This window comes from Diadema setosum, chromosome 19 (genome assembly GCF_964275005.1).
Source record: "Diadema setosum chromosome 19, eeDiaSeto1, whole genome shotgun sequence".
Taxonomy (NCBI): domain Eukaryota; kingdom Metazoa; phylum Echinodermata; class Echinoidea; order Diadematoida; family Diadematidae; genus Diadema; species Diadema setosum.
The window spans coordinates 21,376,558-21,395,079 of NC_092703.1; the positions used below are offsets into that span (position 1 = coordinate 21,376,558).

Consider the following 18,522-nt stretch of genomic DNA (forward strand, 5'->3'; position numbering starts at 1 on the left):
TTATTTTTGGCTAGAAGAAGGAAAGAGCTGTAGCTCCTGAGTTTGTTCTTTTTATTTTCTCCTTTTTTGGCAAAATAGAAATAACTACTAGATACTGATAGCACCATTATTTTGATGTCTTGATGCAGAAAATTTGTAACATGTTATTAGCATCGATGGAGGTTATAAGTATCATACCAAAGAGGGAACCAATTTTACTTAAATAAATAGCTACTACATGATAAAGAAACAACAACATACAGTGATAATCTAAACCCATTTTTTTCTTATTGTCTTTTGTCTTGTACATTACTGCCTTAGTTCTTGCTGCGAGTTGATGCTGATCAACACATTTTCAAATTCCTCACTGCCAAATTTGGACTGACAAGTGCAAGGTGAGAACATGCTCCCTTGCTTTCTACTTTATTCTACAGCAAGTGCAGAGATACATAATTTACACCCTGCTCATATCAAAGCATGATTTAATGAAGGCTTATTTGAGAAAGGCCAGACAATTGTCCACATACTTAGCCTTCAAATTGTAGGTGGTGGCTTGAGCCACCTACTGTGTGGGAACTGTGCCATAATCAATATTTGAGTCAATAGGGGCCTGAGCACAGGCCCCTCTTCACTTCATTTTAACTCACTGGCTGGCTTTTATTGGATAAGCAGTTTTCTGCAGCTTTTTCCTGCCTAATTAATACTGGTGTGATAATGAATTGCAGTGCATTTCATCAAATTTGATGAGCAAAATTATTCATTACTTTACAAATTTTATTGGAAGTTTCAATAGGACGTGAAAGTATTTAAGTGTTGTTGTGTTTAACCCTTGTAGATCATTTTCTGTGTGTAATGTCTTTTGCAGTATCTGTCATAAAGTAGATACTCCTCTGTATGAGATTTTTAGATTAGTTATACATGACTCTACTTGTAGTTTATCATAGGTAGTGATGCTAGGAATATGAGAAATCAGAGTCTAGTTTGTACTGGCTTTCAAACTATGAGCCACTGTACCTATCAAAACCACTAATTACCCCATCCTCCCCCCTCCACCGGTCTGATTGACCCCCCAGGGACTTTGATGTCCTCCTCTATAAGTGCCACGGTGCCTTCTCCTTCCTGCCCATGGAGGCCCTGTGGAGACTCACCTCGTCACTCCTCTTCCCGCTCTACATCGCCGTCGTCTTCGGCCTCCTCTCCATCCTCATCGTAGCGGTGTTCCAGAACTGGAGGTCAGTATCATGGTGTAAATAACTGTCAGCATCGTGCTCTCTGTGATACTTTAAGTGGTATTCACACTGATGGGAATTAGTGCCACACAAATTTTTACCAATATAGATATTAAAATCCCACTAAATAGCGCGATCAGCATTGCCATCTCAATCCCAAGAAATCTTGCATTTATATCAAAATTATTGCAATTATTTGTGAAATACATGTAGTGTGATAATTTGCATCACTGCGAGAGTCTGAATGCTGGAGCAAAGAATCATGAGATTTTGTTTTCCCATTATTCAAAGCACACATCACTACAGTGTACAAACACAAGGGCAAAGATCACCATTTCGGGTATGGGCAGTTTGGACGGCATATGATTGCAATAAGAAATTGCCAGAATATTTCTGTCCACCTTAGCGGCTGCAAGAAATCTCGGTATTGGACCATGATCAACATCCCGCTATTTTGTCTGTGTGAATGACACTGTTGAGTGTATTCTTTCATTGGGAGATTGACCATACACTGTATGTATATGGTGTGAGTCAGGTACTGATGACTGTTGGAAAGAGGGAAATATACACCAGCTGATGGAGATAGAAAAAATAGAAAGAAGGATCAAACTGAAATGGGAAGGTGAGATATATGTATGAGTCAGCGTGTGCTTGACAAGTGAAGAATTGTCAAGCTTAGTGAGCAGAAGAAATAAGTTTTATTAGTAGATGCAGAAAGTGGTCACTGGATCATGAGTAAGAGAGTGGCATAGAGAAAGTGATGAAGTGATATACATCAATGTAATAGAATTATATTGCACAGAGGTAGCAGGAATTTAGTAATGGGATTTTTGTATTCAGAGTGAATGTATCAGATTATAAAATTGGAGATGCACCAAGCACCTTCCAGGCTGTGAGTAAGAGGAAATTAAAAAAACAAAAGAGGAAATGAGGAGAAAACAAACAAAAACAAAAGAGAAATGAGAGAGGGAGATAGGAAGAGATAGATGGAGAGTGAGCAAGTTGGAGAGGGAGAGAGAGAGATGGGAAGGAGAGAAGAGGTTTATTACACAAGAGCCTAGGGAGGAAGGATCATCAGCAGTCCAAATGTAAATTGGTGTCATGTGATAGCTTCTATCGATAACGTGATTCACTTATGGACACTGAGAGTGTGTAGCATGGCACCACTTGGTGAGATAGACACACTGAATATAATTCAGTGAGGATGGTATTAAAGGGATTGTGGGTGATCCTTGTGACTAATGTCCATTTGCATCCAAAGATACTGTAAAGAAAAAATAGCACTGATAAGACGCTGAATACTTGTGATTGGAAATTGTAGGTTCAGGGTTGGGAAAATGAAACTAGGAAAGATTTGCATGGCTCCAGTCTATGCCAACCTCACTAATTGGATTCAAGTGTGGATGGAGGAGGAAACTATATTGTGTATGATGTCAGTGGAGTTCAATAAATTATATTCCTTTGACCCATGCACTCCACTGATATATTGTTCATCCATGAATTCTTCATGAGATCTATGGACTACCAGACAGATCTCTGGCTACTTACTGTCTTCTGCTGTTATGAAGTCATCAGAAATTGTCGGTGACTCAGATTAAGATCCGCACAGTGGTCCATGATCTCGCTCTTTCATTATTTTTTTATTGCTTAAATGCATTCTTGATTCATGCCCATTTGATTCCTGGATTACGCTTGTACAACCACAGTTGCAATGCAGTTCAGTGCAAGGTTATTTTATGATTGTATGCATGTGGCTGTATATATGCATCAATGGAAAGCAACAAATTTTCTTTATTGCAATGCATTTATACATCAGAAAAAAGTGTTAGGTATTTGAAAAGTTTATGCATAAAAAATAGTTACTTCCTTACTCTTCATACTTGTGAGTTCATAAACATCAAATAATTTCTATTGCATTTTTATAGTGTAGTAATGAAGAAGCAGTGACCCAGTCAGCTTTCAAATCATAGAGTTGTGATTTTTGTGTACATGGAAAAAAAAAGCAATTTAAGCAAAGTTTTAAATATATCATATATTTCTCACTTGGTATCTGTCTTGTTGAGAATCCGCTACCTTCTTGAAACGTATGGATGATCTAAAAATGCCTTGCATGAATAGAGAATAACATTTCTTTTTCATGATAAATTACATCATACATACCGGTATATCCAAACCTGTGTAGATTGCAGGGATTATCCCAGTTTTTAGGTTTGTCATACCACTGTCTGTCATCAGATCATCCACACATCTTTGACTTGAACCAAAGATACAAAACTTTTTGTGCAGCTGAACAGGTGGCACAATGTCTTACTGACACTTAAAGAGTTAAACACACTCCGCTGGTAATGGCAGACTTTTGCAAAGCTTTTTCAGTCCTTAATGGTTGTGATTAGATGGAGGTGGCCAAAATGTATGTTTAGTGTGCTTGTGGTCATGTGTCGTACAATATTTTCGGGGGATGAGTCATCTGAGTAAACCACCTTACCGTCACTGAAGACATTCTGATGGTGCACTCTTTTTGCCAGACTCACTTTGAAATATGCATGAAATTAAGCAATGGATTGAAAGTAGGTGGACAGGAAGCAATAAGATGTAGGGAGTCGGGGGTAGAGAGACAGCTTTATGAGATGGAATGAGAGATAGGATGACAGTTAATAGGAGAAGATCTAGAGAGGGACAGAGGAATATGTAATGGAAAGAGGAAATGAGGAATAGGTAATGGAAAGATAGCGAAAGAGACTTAAAAAAGGAGAGAGATGCAGTAATGTTAAAAGAGACTGCATCTAGAGGGTATAGAGAGGACCAACAGAGATGAAAAGAAAACAGAAGTGCTGTAAAGAAAATATTTGAGATGGTAAATGAAGAGATAGAGCAAGAGATATATTGATAAGGAGGAAACATTTATACACAGACTCTTGGAGAAAAAGAGCCTGGAGGTGGTAATAAATACAGAAGAATAGAATATCATTTAGAAGATAGGAGAATATGCTTAGAAAGATGAATTGAAGAGAGGAAAATGGTAAGTAAAAGGATAGTAAAAAGACAAACAAGAAAAGACATTAATTATTCAAGATGTGGTTCAGGAGAAAGAAATTGATATATTGGGATGAAGAGACCAGGAGAGATATAAAGAAAGAGAGTGACTTTATCATGAAGAGAAAATGGCAGAGATGTAGAACAAGAGGGGAATCTGGTTAATGAAAGGATAGAGAAAGAGAGAGAGAGAGAGAGAAACAGAAACAGAGTAAGAGATGGAGAAGAGGGGAGGGGGATTTGTCTGCATGTGTGTGCGGCTGTGTGAATTACCAGGATAATACAGGGAAGTTAAGTATGATCTTGTGTGTGATCCACATTATATACAATGACAATATCACAAGATGAACTACAAAAACTCATCTCTCTCTCTTTCTCTCTCTTGTCTCTCATACTATGAGGCCTATCATGTCCCCATTATTCATGCATTCAGCACAAATTAAAGGGAGTTTGAAATAGATATTCCAACAGATCTCCTCCACATCCAAAGTGCCTATTGCACACACACACACAAAATAAAATAAATAAAAGACATAAGGGTTGTTTCAATCATCAACATAAGAATTCTTGGTCAATGACATTGTGGTATAAAATCTTCTTGGCCATCAGATGTAAAACATTCAATGAATTTTGTGATTTGGTTTGATTTTTTCCATAGTTGGCCAGCATCAAAGAAATGAGGGCCTTATGAATCATGTAATGCCAGTGTGGTCACAGCTGTAATTACAATCTCAATTGAAGCTCTTTGGGGAGATCACGAGTTGAGGCATGCTCTAATTTCCATCCTGTGTGCTCATTCCTGAGTCTACCTGATAATTCTTCATTTACATGCATATTATGTCAAAATGGAAGCATGATTTACATGTCAGTGTGTTTATGTTACAATGATTATGCAATATACATGTAAGACTATAGTATACATACCACACAGCTGCCACTGTGCTCTTTGGAGATATCAAGTGTTGCGGATATATATTGAATATGCTGTTTTGTTAAGTACATGCCCGTGGTCTGTATTTTCCCCTCTAAATGAATACTTTTAAATACAATGTACAACTTTTTGTGTTTATCTGCCATGCATTTTCTTTACATGGATACCCAGTTTAGGTCAGGCCAGTATTAATCTTAATCTATACAACCTAGGAATGATTTTGCATGCCTTTTGTCATGTAGCTATACATATGGAGTTTGACAGCAAAACAAGTTATCTCCATTCTTAAGATATTTGCAATCAAAGCTGAAAGAAACCAATGAAAATAATAAGATAATATGGAATGTTTGTCCTCATAACTTCAAGAATATTTCTTGTTATATAACAAATGAGGTATCATTGGAAAGACTTAATTTTGCTCTATTTATTGATGATGCATTAATCTGTTTTGCAATCAAACTCTTCATATAATTTATTGGTTGATTTATTTTTGTCTGTAGTGAAAGGTTGGAGCTGTCAAGAAGGAAGAAAGATGATGACACCCACGCTCCGTCCTCTTCTGGTGCCCCAAACTTCTCCTCCCCAGCAGCATCCTCGTCCGTCCCAGCCCCGCCCCCATCCCTGGTGGGTATCATACGGAGGCCAGATCTTGCCTTCCACACCCTGCAGACCATCCCATTTGGTCTCATGGCCTTCCTCGTCCTACGCATGAAGTTCGTCTGGACCCCGCAGATGTGCGTCCTGGCGGCGTTCGGCGTAGGGAACGGGTCGCTATGGCGGTGGCTGCTTGGCAAGCTTGGATGCAAGTCAGATACAACTGTGAGTTTTTCCATAATCATGTGGTTTCTTGATAATTTACATCTTACTAAAATATAAGGGTATAGTAAAAAAAAATAAAAATGAATGATTCGTAATGCTTTTGGTTAGCTTTTATGCTAGAAAATTTGCTGGACACGGTTACAATTTACTCTACCTTGTAATTAAATTCAAATTAATTTCCTTCATAATGCAGTGTAGATGGATAGAAGAGAATGCCAGTATATTACAATATTGATGGTTTTTACCCGTATTTATTTGTATTATTTTTTTACCATTAGGTGCAATGTGTTCGTCATGGTGTGGCAATAGCCCTGATTGCTATCTCACTATACAGGGTAAGTGTGCACACCATTACCATATGTCTTGTATGAAGTTGGTTGTCTGGTTGTCTGTTTTTTTTTTTTTTTTTGTGAAATAATCATCATAGCTGAGAAAGATGTGCTGATTGGGTTGAGACTGTAGAGTAAAAAGTGCAATTTACTCCAGTTGACTTTGATTGGCAAAATTAAAACAAATACAGTGGAGATGCTATCAACAAAATTAAACCGGAAAGAAGAAAGCCATGGAATATTGAAGTTTCCCTGGTTTTCACGAAATGGTGCTGTTAGTAGCAACCACACATCAAAATCTGATTAAATGATGATGCTATTGCTTGAGGAGTGCCCTGTTGATCACATACAAATCTTCTGTACACTTCTTATGGTAGCGTGGAATCAACAGGTAAAATTTTGCCCCATGCACCAAATTATTCCTCTTTGTATGTTTGATTCTTCTGTATTAACCCGTTGAGGACGAGTCTCGAGTATACTTTGGCAAGTGTCTATGGGAAATGTGTGTTGTAGCAAAATCAGCCTGTCCTCAATGGGTAAATTAAAGTCACTTTGAAAAAGGTGTGAATTGCATTCTAAAATGAGCAAGCCCTTGTTACTGTTTCATTGTGATGTTTTGAAGCACAGTGCTACAATTTGAAAAAAAAAAGAATCTTTGCAACTGATTGACAAATTGCCCTACATCAACATAAATAAGCACTGAATTGATCAGTGTTTTAGTAGTAGCCATGATAAAAAGAATCATGGGCGTACATACAGGAGCCTATGATCTCCTGATCTCCGGATCTCCACTAGACCACTGAGCATCCGCCCGACAGCAAGTGGTGGTTCTAAGCCTTATAGCATGCAGCGGGTATTGCGTAATTATTCAAATTCATGAAATTCTTCTGTCGAGATGTTTTCATTGCAACTGATTGACAAATTGCCCTACATCGGCTATAAGGCTTAGAACCACCACTTGCTGTCGGGCAGAAGCTTGGTGGTCTAGTGGAGATGACGCCTGTCCGGAGATCAGAAGGTCGTAGGTTCGAATCCTGCTCGAGTATGTACGCCCGTGATTTTTTATCATGGCTACTACTAAAACACTGATCAATTCAGTGCTTATTTACGTCGATGTAGGGCAATTTGTCAATCAGTTGCAGTGAAAACATCTCGACAGAAGAATTTCATGAATTTGAAAAAAAAAAAAAATCTTGCCAGTGTTTGTATAAAGGGGCAAATTCTTTCAATGCCTAGCTATGTCACTGGAAGTGTCTGATGCTTTGTTATGAAGATACTATACATTTCATGATTTATTTCAGAGCCATTTATGAAGCAGAAGTGCTAGAAGTGCTTCTTTCTTTGCTTTCCTTCAGTGCCTGAAAACCTGCAGACGGGAAAATGCTTTTGGATTTTTACATCTTTTGATATTTTGCTGTGTTGTTCCTCTCATTTCTTTATAAAAAAAAAATCTGCCTTTTCTGTGTTTGTAGTGTTTAAACAATGTGGACGGTTTGTTAAATGATGAAAATGGGCATTTCTGACTCAGCTGCCTTTCAGGGAGGCTACCAGGTAGCTTGTGATCCTGTAAGACTCAGGCTATATCTTTCCTTTTGAATCTCCCATGCATTGCAGTGCTACCCAGGAATATCATACGAACTGACAAGCCTCAGGGAATTCTATGATCCGGACACTGTGGAACTCATGAACTGGATCAGGTTGGGCAAACCTTTTCAGTTATTCTCGCTTGGACCATCAAAACCTCTAGACTCAAATCATGAGCTGTTTACTGCCATCCACAGTTTATTTTGAGTTTAAAGTGTCCATGCAGGCAGCGGTTAAAACTGGTCAGGGTATACTGTTGATTTGTGTGATATTTTTTCTCAAGGATGTGAATGGTCTGTAACAGTACAATGAATTTGAGATGGTGATTTTTATGAGAATTATAAAAAAAAAGATATATATTTCATATACCTCCTCTTCTTTTGTAGATGATTTTGACATATGTTCCGTTGGTAGAGGATATTTGTTATGTCAAAATGTATTATTGGAACTCAATTGAGATATGGCAGATAAATGAGATGAAGGCTATGAAAGGAAAAGGAGAGTTGAGGTGTCTGGCTATATCTATATATATAATGATGGTATAATAGTGCAGCACTGAAAAAAAAAAAAAAATTTACTTCTAAATCTGGTTTAGATTTTTGTAGACTTTCCTTTCTAAAGGTTATACTCTTTTGAAGCTTGTCTGATGTATACAAGAACAAAATTCTGCTGTAGCTAGTAAAAGTGAGAGAAACAGTTGCAGTAAATAACTTCTCTTGGCAATAGGGCTAAAAATGTCTGCTAATGTTGATACCCAGGTAAACGTCTTATTAGTGTAGATTGGTGGGATATTGTAAAAAGAAGTGGGCAAGGTTTGTACTAAACTGAGACAGGGCTTGACTTTTAACTTTATTTTCTGGTGGTCTGTTCAGGCCACTAAAATCTTTGAATCTGAAATTTTGGTGGCCCCAAGAAGAAACTGTAGAGGGAAATATAAAATTTCATTTGAACTTTAGCTACCCTGTCGGGCCCCCCAGAATAACCTTTTTGGAAATTTGATGGCACATCAATATTTAATTTCAGTCTAATTCTAATTTTAAAATTTTAGCCGCTGCTGATCTCAAGCCCTAAGATATACATTTGTATTGATTGTTGTGTTGACAGTCAGCAGACTCCAAAGACGGCAGTATTCAGTGGTAGCATGCAGCTCCTTGCTGGAGTCAAGCTATGTACCGGGAGGAGGCTCACCAACCATCCTCACTATGAAGACAAGCGTCTCCGAGACAACACTGTGAAGGTGAGGGGCAAGATTCACACTCTTAACTCGGAGGAATATGACGCGTTGGATAACCTTTATTTTCGTCCTTTCTCCATTGATTCGCTTTCCATAGCCACACTGTTCGCCGACTTCCTTCTCCTCTTGGTTTCATGAATCTTCACTGCTCTCCCCTATCTCCATGATTCTCCAACATTCAACTCCTTCCTCTTCCTCTTCCCTTCTGTTTCATCTTTCCCCTTCTAATGATATCCGAACATCTGACTTGATTCTCACACTATTCTTCCTTACCACTCTCTGTGTTCCTTTCTCTACTGTCTCCACTAGTGCAACATCAACTTCTAGCCCATAACTGTCTCCCACTCTTCACTTTTTGCCCTCCTCACAACCCCCATATGTCGCTTCCCTCTTTGTTTCTCCTCTTTCTAGGCTCTTCTGCCAAACAACGATCCGGTTAAGGACTACATACACATGGTGTCACCGCAAATCTTTCTTCCTAACCTTTATTGTACCTCCATTTCACAGAGATTTTTTTCTCATTGGCCCCGCATCTGAAGCAAAGTTTGTTGCTTCCGGCCACCCATTGAACTGTATCAGGATAGAAGTCTGATGAATCTGACTTGGTTGGTCTACTATCAGGTGAGTGTCAGACGTGTGGCACATGATCTTCATTGGACAATCTTGCCCACATAGATCACTGCCCGACATGTCTGACACTGACCTGATAGTCGACCAACACAAGTCAGATTCATCGGACTGGGATCCACTACACTTCGGTGAGTGGCCAGAAGTGATAAACTTTGCTTCCAATGAGTGACCGATGAGAGAAAATCTCTGTGGAATAGGGGTATTAGATTGCCCAATTGAGTATTACGGTGGCATTGTCACAGGTGATGGTTTCTGTGGCTCCTCTGTGAATGCAGGCAAAACGATCCTGGGCAGAAAGTACACAGAACATTCAAGTACAAGATGGGTGAAAAAGGCTCATTATGTTTTACAACCACTGCTGTTGTATGATCACTGTTTTTTAAGGAACCAGTGACAGTTTGTAAGGAGTGGTTGAACATTATTATTCACATACATCAAAGATGGAGGAGAATAAAATGTGATGTATTCATTTTCCCCCACTACTTGCACAGGCTTACTTTTAAAGTCTCGGTGTGGTTTGTATGTATGTTTCTAATGATGTAAGAATTTGAAAACATGATTCTGCCATAAACGTTGTAGAGCAATATAAGTTTTGAAGTGTATAGTGTATAGAAATGCCTGTCAGCTTGTATTCCATGAATGGTATTCATTTCTTGGTATCGGTAATCAAACGTGTGCGTATATATTCATGATTAGACTGATTTTATGGAATTGAAAATAAAAAGATATTACAATAATCACTAGATGTCACAAACAAGTTTTTGATGAATCACATCGTAATATATGTTTCTGTAAATATTGCTTTGCACGTGGCTTTGATGTGAGCAAATTGTTGCTTTAAAAAAGGACAAAGTTTGCTGTAGTATCATGATTACCATTATCAAGTTCCTGATTTTGTTGGATCTGTGACATTTGCAGCTTTACCAGTATTATGCACGCCGGAGTGCACAAGATGTCTACGACATCCACCGGGCTATCGGCACAGATTTCATCATTCTTGAAGACAGCATCTGTTACGCCAGGTCATCAGAAGTTGGTTGCCGCTTGCCGGACATACTGGACATCATAAATGGACATGTAAGAGGATTTAGACATCAAATAAGCCCTTGACCCATGTCAATGGTACAGCTCAGATCTTGTATCTGTCTTGTCCTGTGGACTACTAGAACCCATGAAGTGGAAGTAATTGATCAAGAATGATTTAACAAATCAGACTTCATGACAATGAAAGAGATCAAAAATTGCAGTTTATCCATCGAGCAGCAAAAAGTTGAAAATTGTCATGTTGGTAATAAAGCAAAGGATCTTTCAGAGGTTCCTAAAACTTCTCATATTTGGATTTGTTATTGACTGCTGTGAAATCAGTTTTACTGACAGATGCAGATATGAAGCTGCATTTATTTAATGATTAAAGTTTATTTGATAAGTGTTACCTATATGTGTAGCGCTCCGTCGGAATGAGTCAAAAGTCGCAAAAAATGAAATCGTAGTTATGCCTATAAGTGAATTCTACAGACTCTAAGCTTTACACTGATATGTAATACAACTCATTTCGACATCCCTATAGATCATTAAAACGAATATTAACCACGTTTGTTATGTCAGTTGATTTTCTAAATAACGGAGAAAATCGCTCTCAAAGTTCAGGCTATGTTCATGCTCACAACCTGTTTCTTTCACGGGACGAAACAATACAACTGTCCTGCTTAGCGACGGCGTTTACGCTCCATCGCACGCACTACCGTATAAGGCGATAGCTTGGGTATGTAAGATAATCAACCAATCGCAGGACAGGTCTATCATTAACGATTCTGACCAATACGGCAGCCCGAATGTAAACTTCGGCGCGTTTGTGTCCGTGCCGCTGCCGCCGCTGCGTTGTGGTTTGCCGCAATTTTTAACTCACAAACAATAGGAAACAGTAGAAAGAAAAGAAGGCACGCAATGCGTCTTACGAGAAGCGTCTTTTAGCGAGGGCGTTGATCGCTTCCATTCTCCCCCCATACATGTTGTTGTCAATGGAAACTAAAGAGGATGCGTTTAGCAAGTACCAATACCTAAATAGAACCTGAGAACCTATTGTAGGCGGGCACGCAATGCGTCTTACGAGAAGCGTCTTTTAGCGAGGGCGTTCATCGCTTCCATTCTCCTCCCATGTTGTTGTCAATGGAAACTAAAGAGGATGCGTTTAGCAAGTACCAATACCTATTAGATAGAACCTGAGAACCTATTCTAAGCGGGGGTTCAAAAGACAGCATCGGTAGAAAAAGTCAATGAAGTTGATTAACGATAGTTGTCTTTTGAGATCGTGTTCTTTGCGTGTACTTAAAACCCTCAAATTACGCACATGGTCGTAATGTTGCAGAGCATCAAAAACTGCTTTCGCGTCTTTTCTGCTGCAGCTGTATACAGCCGTAACATTATGAATTCCCGCCATATTAAAGGCACATTTCCTTTATAGGCGTTGCGTGCACAATAATTATCGCTTATCAGAAGTATCAGAAGTATCAGAAGCAAAGGTTGATGTAGGCTTGACAGCTTCACGTTGGGTTTACAATGATTCTCAGTCACCTTTCTAATAGCATAGCATATAAAAAACAATTAACTTGTAGCTTAAGCGGATTTTTTTTTTTTTTTTTACATCACATGTGCAGTTACAATCTTTCTGCGTTTGAGAAGTGGATCATAAATAATAATACTGAAAAATATTCGGAATTAATACTTAGGCCTTCTTCACTTCGTTTTGTATTCACAAACCTTACCAGAAAAAAAAAAAATGATTGCTTGATTACTTTCGGGTAAAGGAACTACCGGAAAGGAACCGCATTTAATTTTCTTGTTAACGAACCTAAGCTAATAGCAAACCATATTTCATTGTGTGATTAACGAACCTTCAGAATAATCAATTGTATTACCCCCCTCCCCCAAGGAAAAAAAAAAAAGCATTTCAATGTCATGCGTTGTCAATAGCGATAAAAGGCCCGTTTTTATTTCGTAGTGTGTCTCAGTACTCCTGTGCTTATTTCTAAGGATGTGCCTCTCTTAATGATTGCGATTGATGTTCAACTATTTCTTTCACGCGAGCTTGAACAGGAAGAAGCTAAAATTCAGGCAAGGAGACGAGTTTTCTTCCATGAGATGCAATCATTAAGACACATCTATTCACGAAAGTTGTGTGATTGCTTATGTGCTAAAGAATTGTGTCCATTACATGAATCAGGCACTATACAAAACGGTTGAAATCTACTGAAAGTCGAACTTGGTTTGGTTTTTTGTTTTTTGTTCAATTTCATTTCAATTTTAAGCGGGGATAGACTAGAAATCAGTTTGTCTATACTGGCAGGAGACATTACAGTTTTCCAGTACATGCTCCGCATTTAAACAGTCGCCATATTTTCGTGGTCAGAATCAGATAATGGACACGTGATATATTATAAAAATGAAAATAGAAAACAACGAACACGCCATATGTACAAACATTATGAACTTCAATGAATTAAACTTACCTGTGATATTCTGCATAAAAAACAAGCACGCCGAGTAAATGATTTAATATAATTAATAGAGCACACAGCGATATCATGCATGGCAGATCAAATCAAGTTCAATTGGTGAGAAAGCTGAATGAAGTTAAATAGTTGACTTCTTTTCGTTTCTCTTTCAATTCATGAAAACAGAATTACATTGTATATCTATTGAAGAGGATTTTCTCTGTTGCGAACGATCGCCATATGTAGCACTGTTAGTCTCCTGCGCAAATCCGAATCCCTAAATACTTTAATTTTTGCTTGATAATGTAATAACCCTGCTCAAGGACTCGCAAATTCAAAGTTTCAAACCGTATACTAAAACATTATATTGTATACGGTGTATTTCAAAAAACATTTTGAATGCGTTGCGTGTTAGCATGTTAATAGCACCAATCTGCCTTTTATTTTCCGTATACGTAAAGCGCACAGAAACGTAACCAAATGTTACAAAATACAGTGAAATGCATTGTACGGCGTGGTACTATCATTAGAAGTATATCCCATTCCTTTTTACTTTTATTTGCTTGAACCAAACCATGTGTCATTTTCGTAGCGACATCACTAGGAATTAGAATGTATGAAGATAATCGTTACTCATTTTTTTTTTTTTTTTGCGCTACTATTATAGCATTTACATTTTCCAACTTTTATTGACATGCAGTACTATGTTACTGTATTGTTACGATTACGAATGTTGGTTATGAATTCAAAAGACTGGTTTATTAATCGAACTACAAAGGTAATAGCTGTTTTGAAAGTAGTTCGATACAAGTTCAAAACGCGATCGAAGTCATTGTCATAGGGGGAACTGATAGCTCTAGAAAACTTGTTTAGGCTAGTAAAGATTGCTGTATAGGCAATCTTTGTAGAAAGTTTTGACTTAGGCCGTCTATTGAGTATTTTGAGAAATTTAATAAAGAATTATTTGTTTTGATTATGTCAAGAATTAGTTTGAACTATGAGAATAAAAAGGCGCGGTTACCCAAACAATGTCGTAGTTCGATTAGACAGTCATGATGGGTAAAGTGAATTCATGACTTGACTAATCCTTACTGAATTGATGATCACTTCTGTAAACCATCAGTTATGTCTTGTAATCGTAGTCAAAATTCTTTTGAGCGATGAGACGAAAACCAACAAACAAAATGCCGTGTATCATCGCTCGAGATTCCAACATTTGGCGTCAACCGACCAACAATAAGTGACAAATCAAATGGAATATTATGTTGTGGGATAGCAGACTGTGTTACGATTTTTAAATGTTTCGAGCAATTGTTTAAAAAAAAAGAGAGAAAATGAGGCAAAGTTCAAGAAATTAGAAAAAAGCACGTAAATGCAGGCGATCATGTTTGATAATCATAGTAAGAGATTACAATCGGCCGTGCGGATGTATATGATTGCCTTATTTACATGTCTGATTTCTGTAAACTATGTGATATTTAAATTTAAGTTCCCTTCCCTCCTTGATAGAAGTTTTGTTGGGTTTTCGCTATAGGCATTTATTAGGAAACGCTGTAAAAACGACAACAAATGCCTACTATACATCAAGAGATGACCTATACATACATGAAACACAAAAAAATCTCTACGTTCTGATATAAATCAACTGCTTGTTCGTTTGTTTGTTTGTATGTTTATTTGTTTGTTTGTTTTGAATTACCATGGTCTTTGTCGGGGGAAAGATGAAGAAAAGTAGTAGAGTGTATCACTCTCAAATCCGGATGATTGCGATAAGTGTGTATCCCCGCCCTTTCTATACAGGTAAACGATTTAAGCTTGGTATGCTATTATAAAAGCCTGCATGTGTCACGCGGAAGAACTGATTCCGTGATCACTTTTAGCCTTTCATAAAATTCACGTTTTAAGATGGTAACGATAGCTTGTAGGAGATAGAGTAAGTTAGCGTCACTGACTGTGGTTCTGAACACAAAAGGAGACTGAAAAATTCCTTTACAAATTAGCAGACATAATGCCGATCCTCCAACACTGTTGCTCCATTCCGTCATTGATTCTGCTATCAATGGCGAAGAAAGAATACTAGTTGCGTGATTATCCACCCCTTGATAGCAGGAAGTTTACCTTTCATTGTTTAAGGCTTCGTTGATGCGGGGTTTACTCGGATACAAGGCGTGAACATTGCCGTCCGAGTTCTTTCATTCGAAATTCCTCAGAATACGCAATTCAATGGGCAATTAGCGCTGCTACTTGGCAAAGCTGTTAGCCAACCCAATTGTCCCAATTCTTTGCAGACTTGACCTCTCACATGTTAGCTACACGCAATACACGGCAAACAGCTTTCATTACAAACATTCTGATTAAAAAACAAAACAAAATGAAGAAGCACACTTTTGAGTAGCGACACAGCTTTCTGTCCCTTTCTCAAATAGGTCCTACTTCTAAAAAAATACACAGATGACAAGAGTCAGAATATCCTCCAAAGGGAACACGAGCTATCTGGGCATTAATAATGTTTGTCTTCCTATTTCTCTCCATGCCGTCACGGCCCAAACCATCATAAGTAATAAGGCAATAAGTTTCATTAACCAGGGAAATAATAGTACGCATTACATACATTTGGCGAATTATCACACAAATTGTCGACTTTATAAAAACGAGAATAATTGACAACTTAGGCCCTACTATATCTCCAGAGATAAACTTTAACCAGCAAGTCACATACCAGGGAACGAAAGTTATGATTATTTGAACAAATTCATTAATGAGGCCAATTAATAACCGTTGTAAAAGTATACACACGCATAAAAAAGGTTTCGAGTTCGATATGTGATCATTGTATTAGCTCATAGATAAAGTATCATAAATTTTGCGTGATCGTTCGTTGGAATAATTTTTTTTCAGTGCGATTTGTGCGTCATGTCAATCACCACTCATTGAAATGGAGTGCATGTATCAAACGAAACTCGCTGGTCATGCAATCAATAGCCTTGGTCAGCTCACTATTATTGCGTAATTCTATAGCCCTCGCCGCTTGGCCGCCGATGCCGCCGCGCGCACCATGCTTTGTTTTGTCTTCAAAGGGGTCAAGAGCAATGCCTCATTAGCATACACCCTAGCAACGGAGGTGGAGTCTCGATCTGGCAAGAACAATAGGTGCGAAACGCAACGCAAAGGCGAGCGTTCGAAAAAAATGTAACCGAAAAAAAAAAATTGTCTCAGAAAAACGGTGATTTGGGACACTTGTACTCATTTTCACACGCTGAAATTTTCTGTACAAACAGATAAAACATAAAGGAATCAAAATCCGTCATAAAAAAATTTCGACCCGAGTAGTGCTTCCCCTTCATTTTCGGCTCATTACGGGAAAACTCCCCGTGCGACTTATGACTCATTTTGTCGGAGCGCCACACATATTTGTTTTATAAAAACATATTGTAAAATGTAATACGTTTTGCAATTTTACCTTCACAAATGATAAATCACCTCCCAGTCTTCTTTCTTCTTCTCATGCAGTGTCATATGGTAACCCCTTACTGTAGTATTGATGTGATTATTGTCCCCGCCGAACGAGTTCGAGCAGGGGACTATGAAACGTACGTGTGTGTGTCCGTCCGTCCGTGTGTCTCTGTCATTTATGAGCCAATTTTGATTCTGTTTGCTTTATATGATAGCACTACATGGGAGCTTTGAAACTTCTACACAGAATTTCAGTTGTGACCTTTGACCTTGACCTTTGACCTATATTGTACATTTTGCTACAAAATGCTACTCCTTCGCCATTTCTAACCCGATTTCGATTCCGTTTGCTTTATATGATGGCACTAGGTGAGGGCTTCAAAACTTCTACACAGAATTTTGACCTTTGACTTCTTTGACCTTGATTTTTGACCTATATTGTACATTTTGCTACAAAATGCTACTCCTTCGCCATTTCTAACCCGATTTCGATTCCGTTTGCTTTATGTGATGGCACTAGGTGAGGGCTTCAAAACTTCTACACAGAATTTTGACCTTTGCCTTCTTTGACCTTTGACCTTGATTTTTGTCCTATATTGTGACCTTGATTTTTTACCTATATTGCACATTTTGCTACAAAATGCTACTTCCGGCGGGGACATATATTACGCACCGCGTAATTTCTACTTTTCCTTGTGATAATTTTCATTGGTTATCTTTAAGCAGTGCAGTGAGGTTCAAAGTCATAATTTCCATGCCCAACAGCTCAATCATGATAATTGTGCAGTAGAGTTTCTTGTTTTACTTCTTTTTCTTATTTTTCTTTTGCCTAAAGTAGACAGGACCTGCTTTGGGCTTGGCACCCTTCTGCAATGTTGTCTTGTAGTTTATTTGGTGTGGTCTTCCACATGGTCTTCCTCCACCATGGGATTTGACAAGTAATGTAGCTCTTTAGTTTTTTAAAGATTAATTTGTAATATAATGGACGTTACCATCACAGTAATTATAAAATGTTGTCATCTCCCCCTCCTTAATTTCTCACGCTCCCACAGCTTTACAGTGGAGCTAACCCAGCTCTGGAGCCCACCCTGAAGCCAACCAATGCTGCCCGCTTCTGTGATGCTATCAAGAAAGGTGGCCAGGACTACGACAGACTGTTCAAGCTGGTCTTCCACAACAGGACCTTCAGGGTATACCGGCTCCTCAGGGAAGGCGACAGTTGATCCATGGATAGGAGCTAGTGTCGTCCAAGAACACCTTGTGAACAATAAGAACAACAATAATGTGTAGAAATACGCAAATATAGAACAAAAGAAAAAAAAAAGCAGTAAAAGAACAGCAAAAGTAATTGGCTTACCAGAGTGTTTACCGTGTTATGCAGTTACTCCTTGATATAGGTATGTCTGAAACACTTCTTGAAAAACAGCATAGTACCCGGAATTGCTACTTGCAAGCTGTACTGTTATATGTTATTGCAGCATGTCGGTTTACAGTCGGCTTTTGGAAATACTCCATTGATGTGGGTCACAAGGGAGTGCCCATGGGAAAAGATGCCACCTTTTAGCAGGAAACGTTCATGTGTGTTGATGTTTTTGAATGCCCTTTCAGATCCTGGTCAACTTTCTAATGTTAGAAATATGTGACCATTCTACAGAGATGCCAACAAACTGTTTCTTTTTTGGCAGCATTTTACTACTGTTTTTTTTTTCTTTCTTTTTTTGCCAATAATACTGCAGGTTTCATGGAAAATACTGTTTTTCCCAAATTGCATTACCACACATGTCTATTGCAAGAAAGGTAAAAATACTTC

General features: G+C 38.3%; 1 protein-coding gene across 5 annotated transcripts in view; it reads left to right on the forward strand.

Moving 5' to 3' along the window:
* The window catches only part of LOC140242498 (protein C-mannosyl-transferase DPY19L3-like), a 75,675-nt gene extending 57,645 nt beyond the window's left edge, over positions 1 to 18,030 (forward strand). For all 5 annotated transcript variants that reach the window (XM_072322231.1, XM_072322233.1, XM_072322235.1 and 2 more), the window contains 8 exons: positions 301 to 374; positions 1,053 to 1,211; positions 5,673 to 5,991; positions 6,270 to 6,326; positions 7,935 to 8,017; positions 9,009 to 9,141; positions 10,687 to 10,845; positions 17,765 to 18,030. In XM_072322231.1, the coding sequence (XP_072178332.1) occupies positions 301 to 374; positions 1,053 to 1,211; positions 5,673 to 5,991; positions 6,270 to 6,326; positions 7,935 to 8,017; positions 9,009 to 9,141; positions 10,687 to 10,845; positions 17,765 to 17,935 (1,155 nt within the window). In that variant the 3' untranslated portion in view covers positions 17,936 to 18,030. The remainder of the gene's footprint in view (positions 1 to 300; positions 375 to 1,052; positions 1,212 to 5,672; positions 5,992 to 6,269; positions 6,327 to 7,934; positions 8,018 to 9,008; positions 9,142 to 10,686; positions 10,846 to 17,764) is intronic.
* The last annotated feature ends 492 nt before the right edge of the window (positions 18,031 to 18,522 follow it).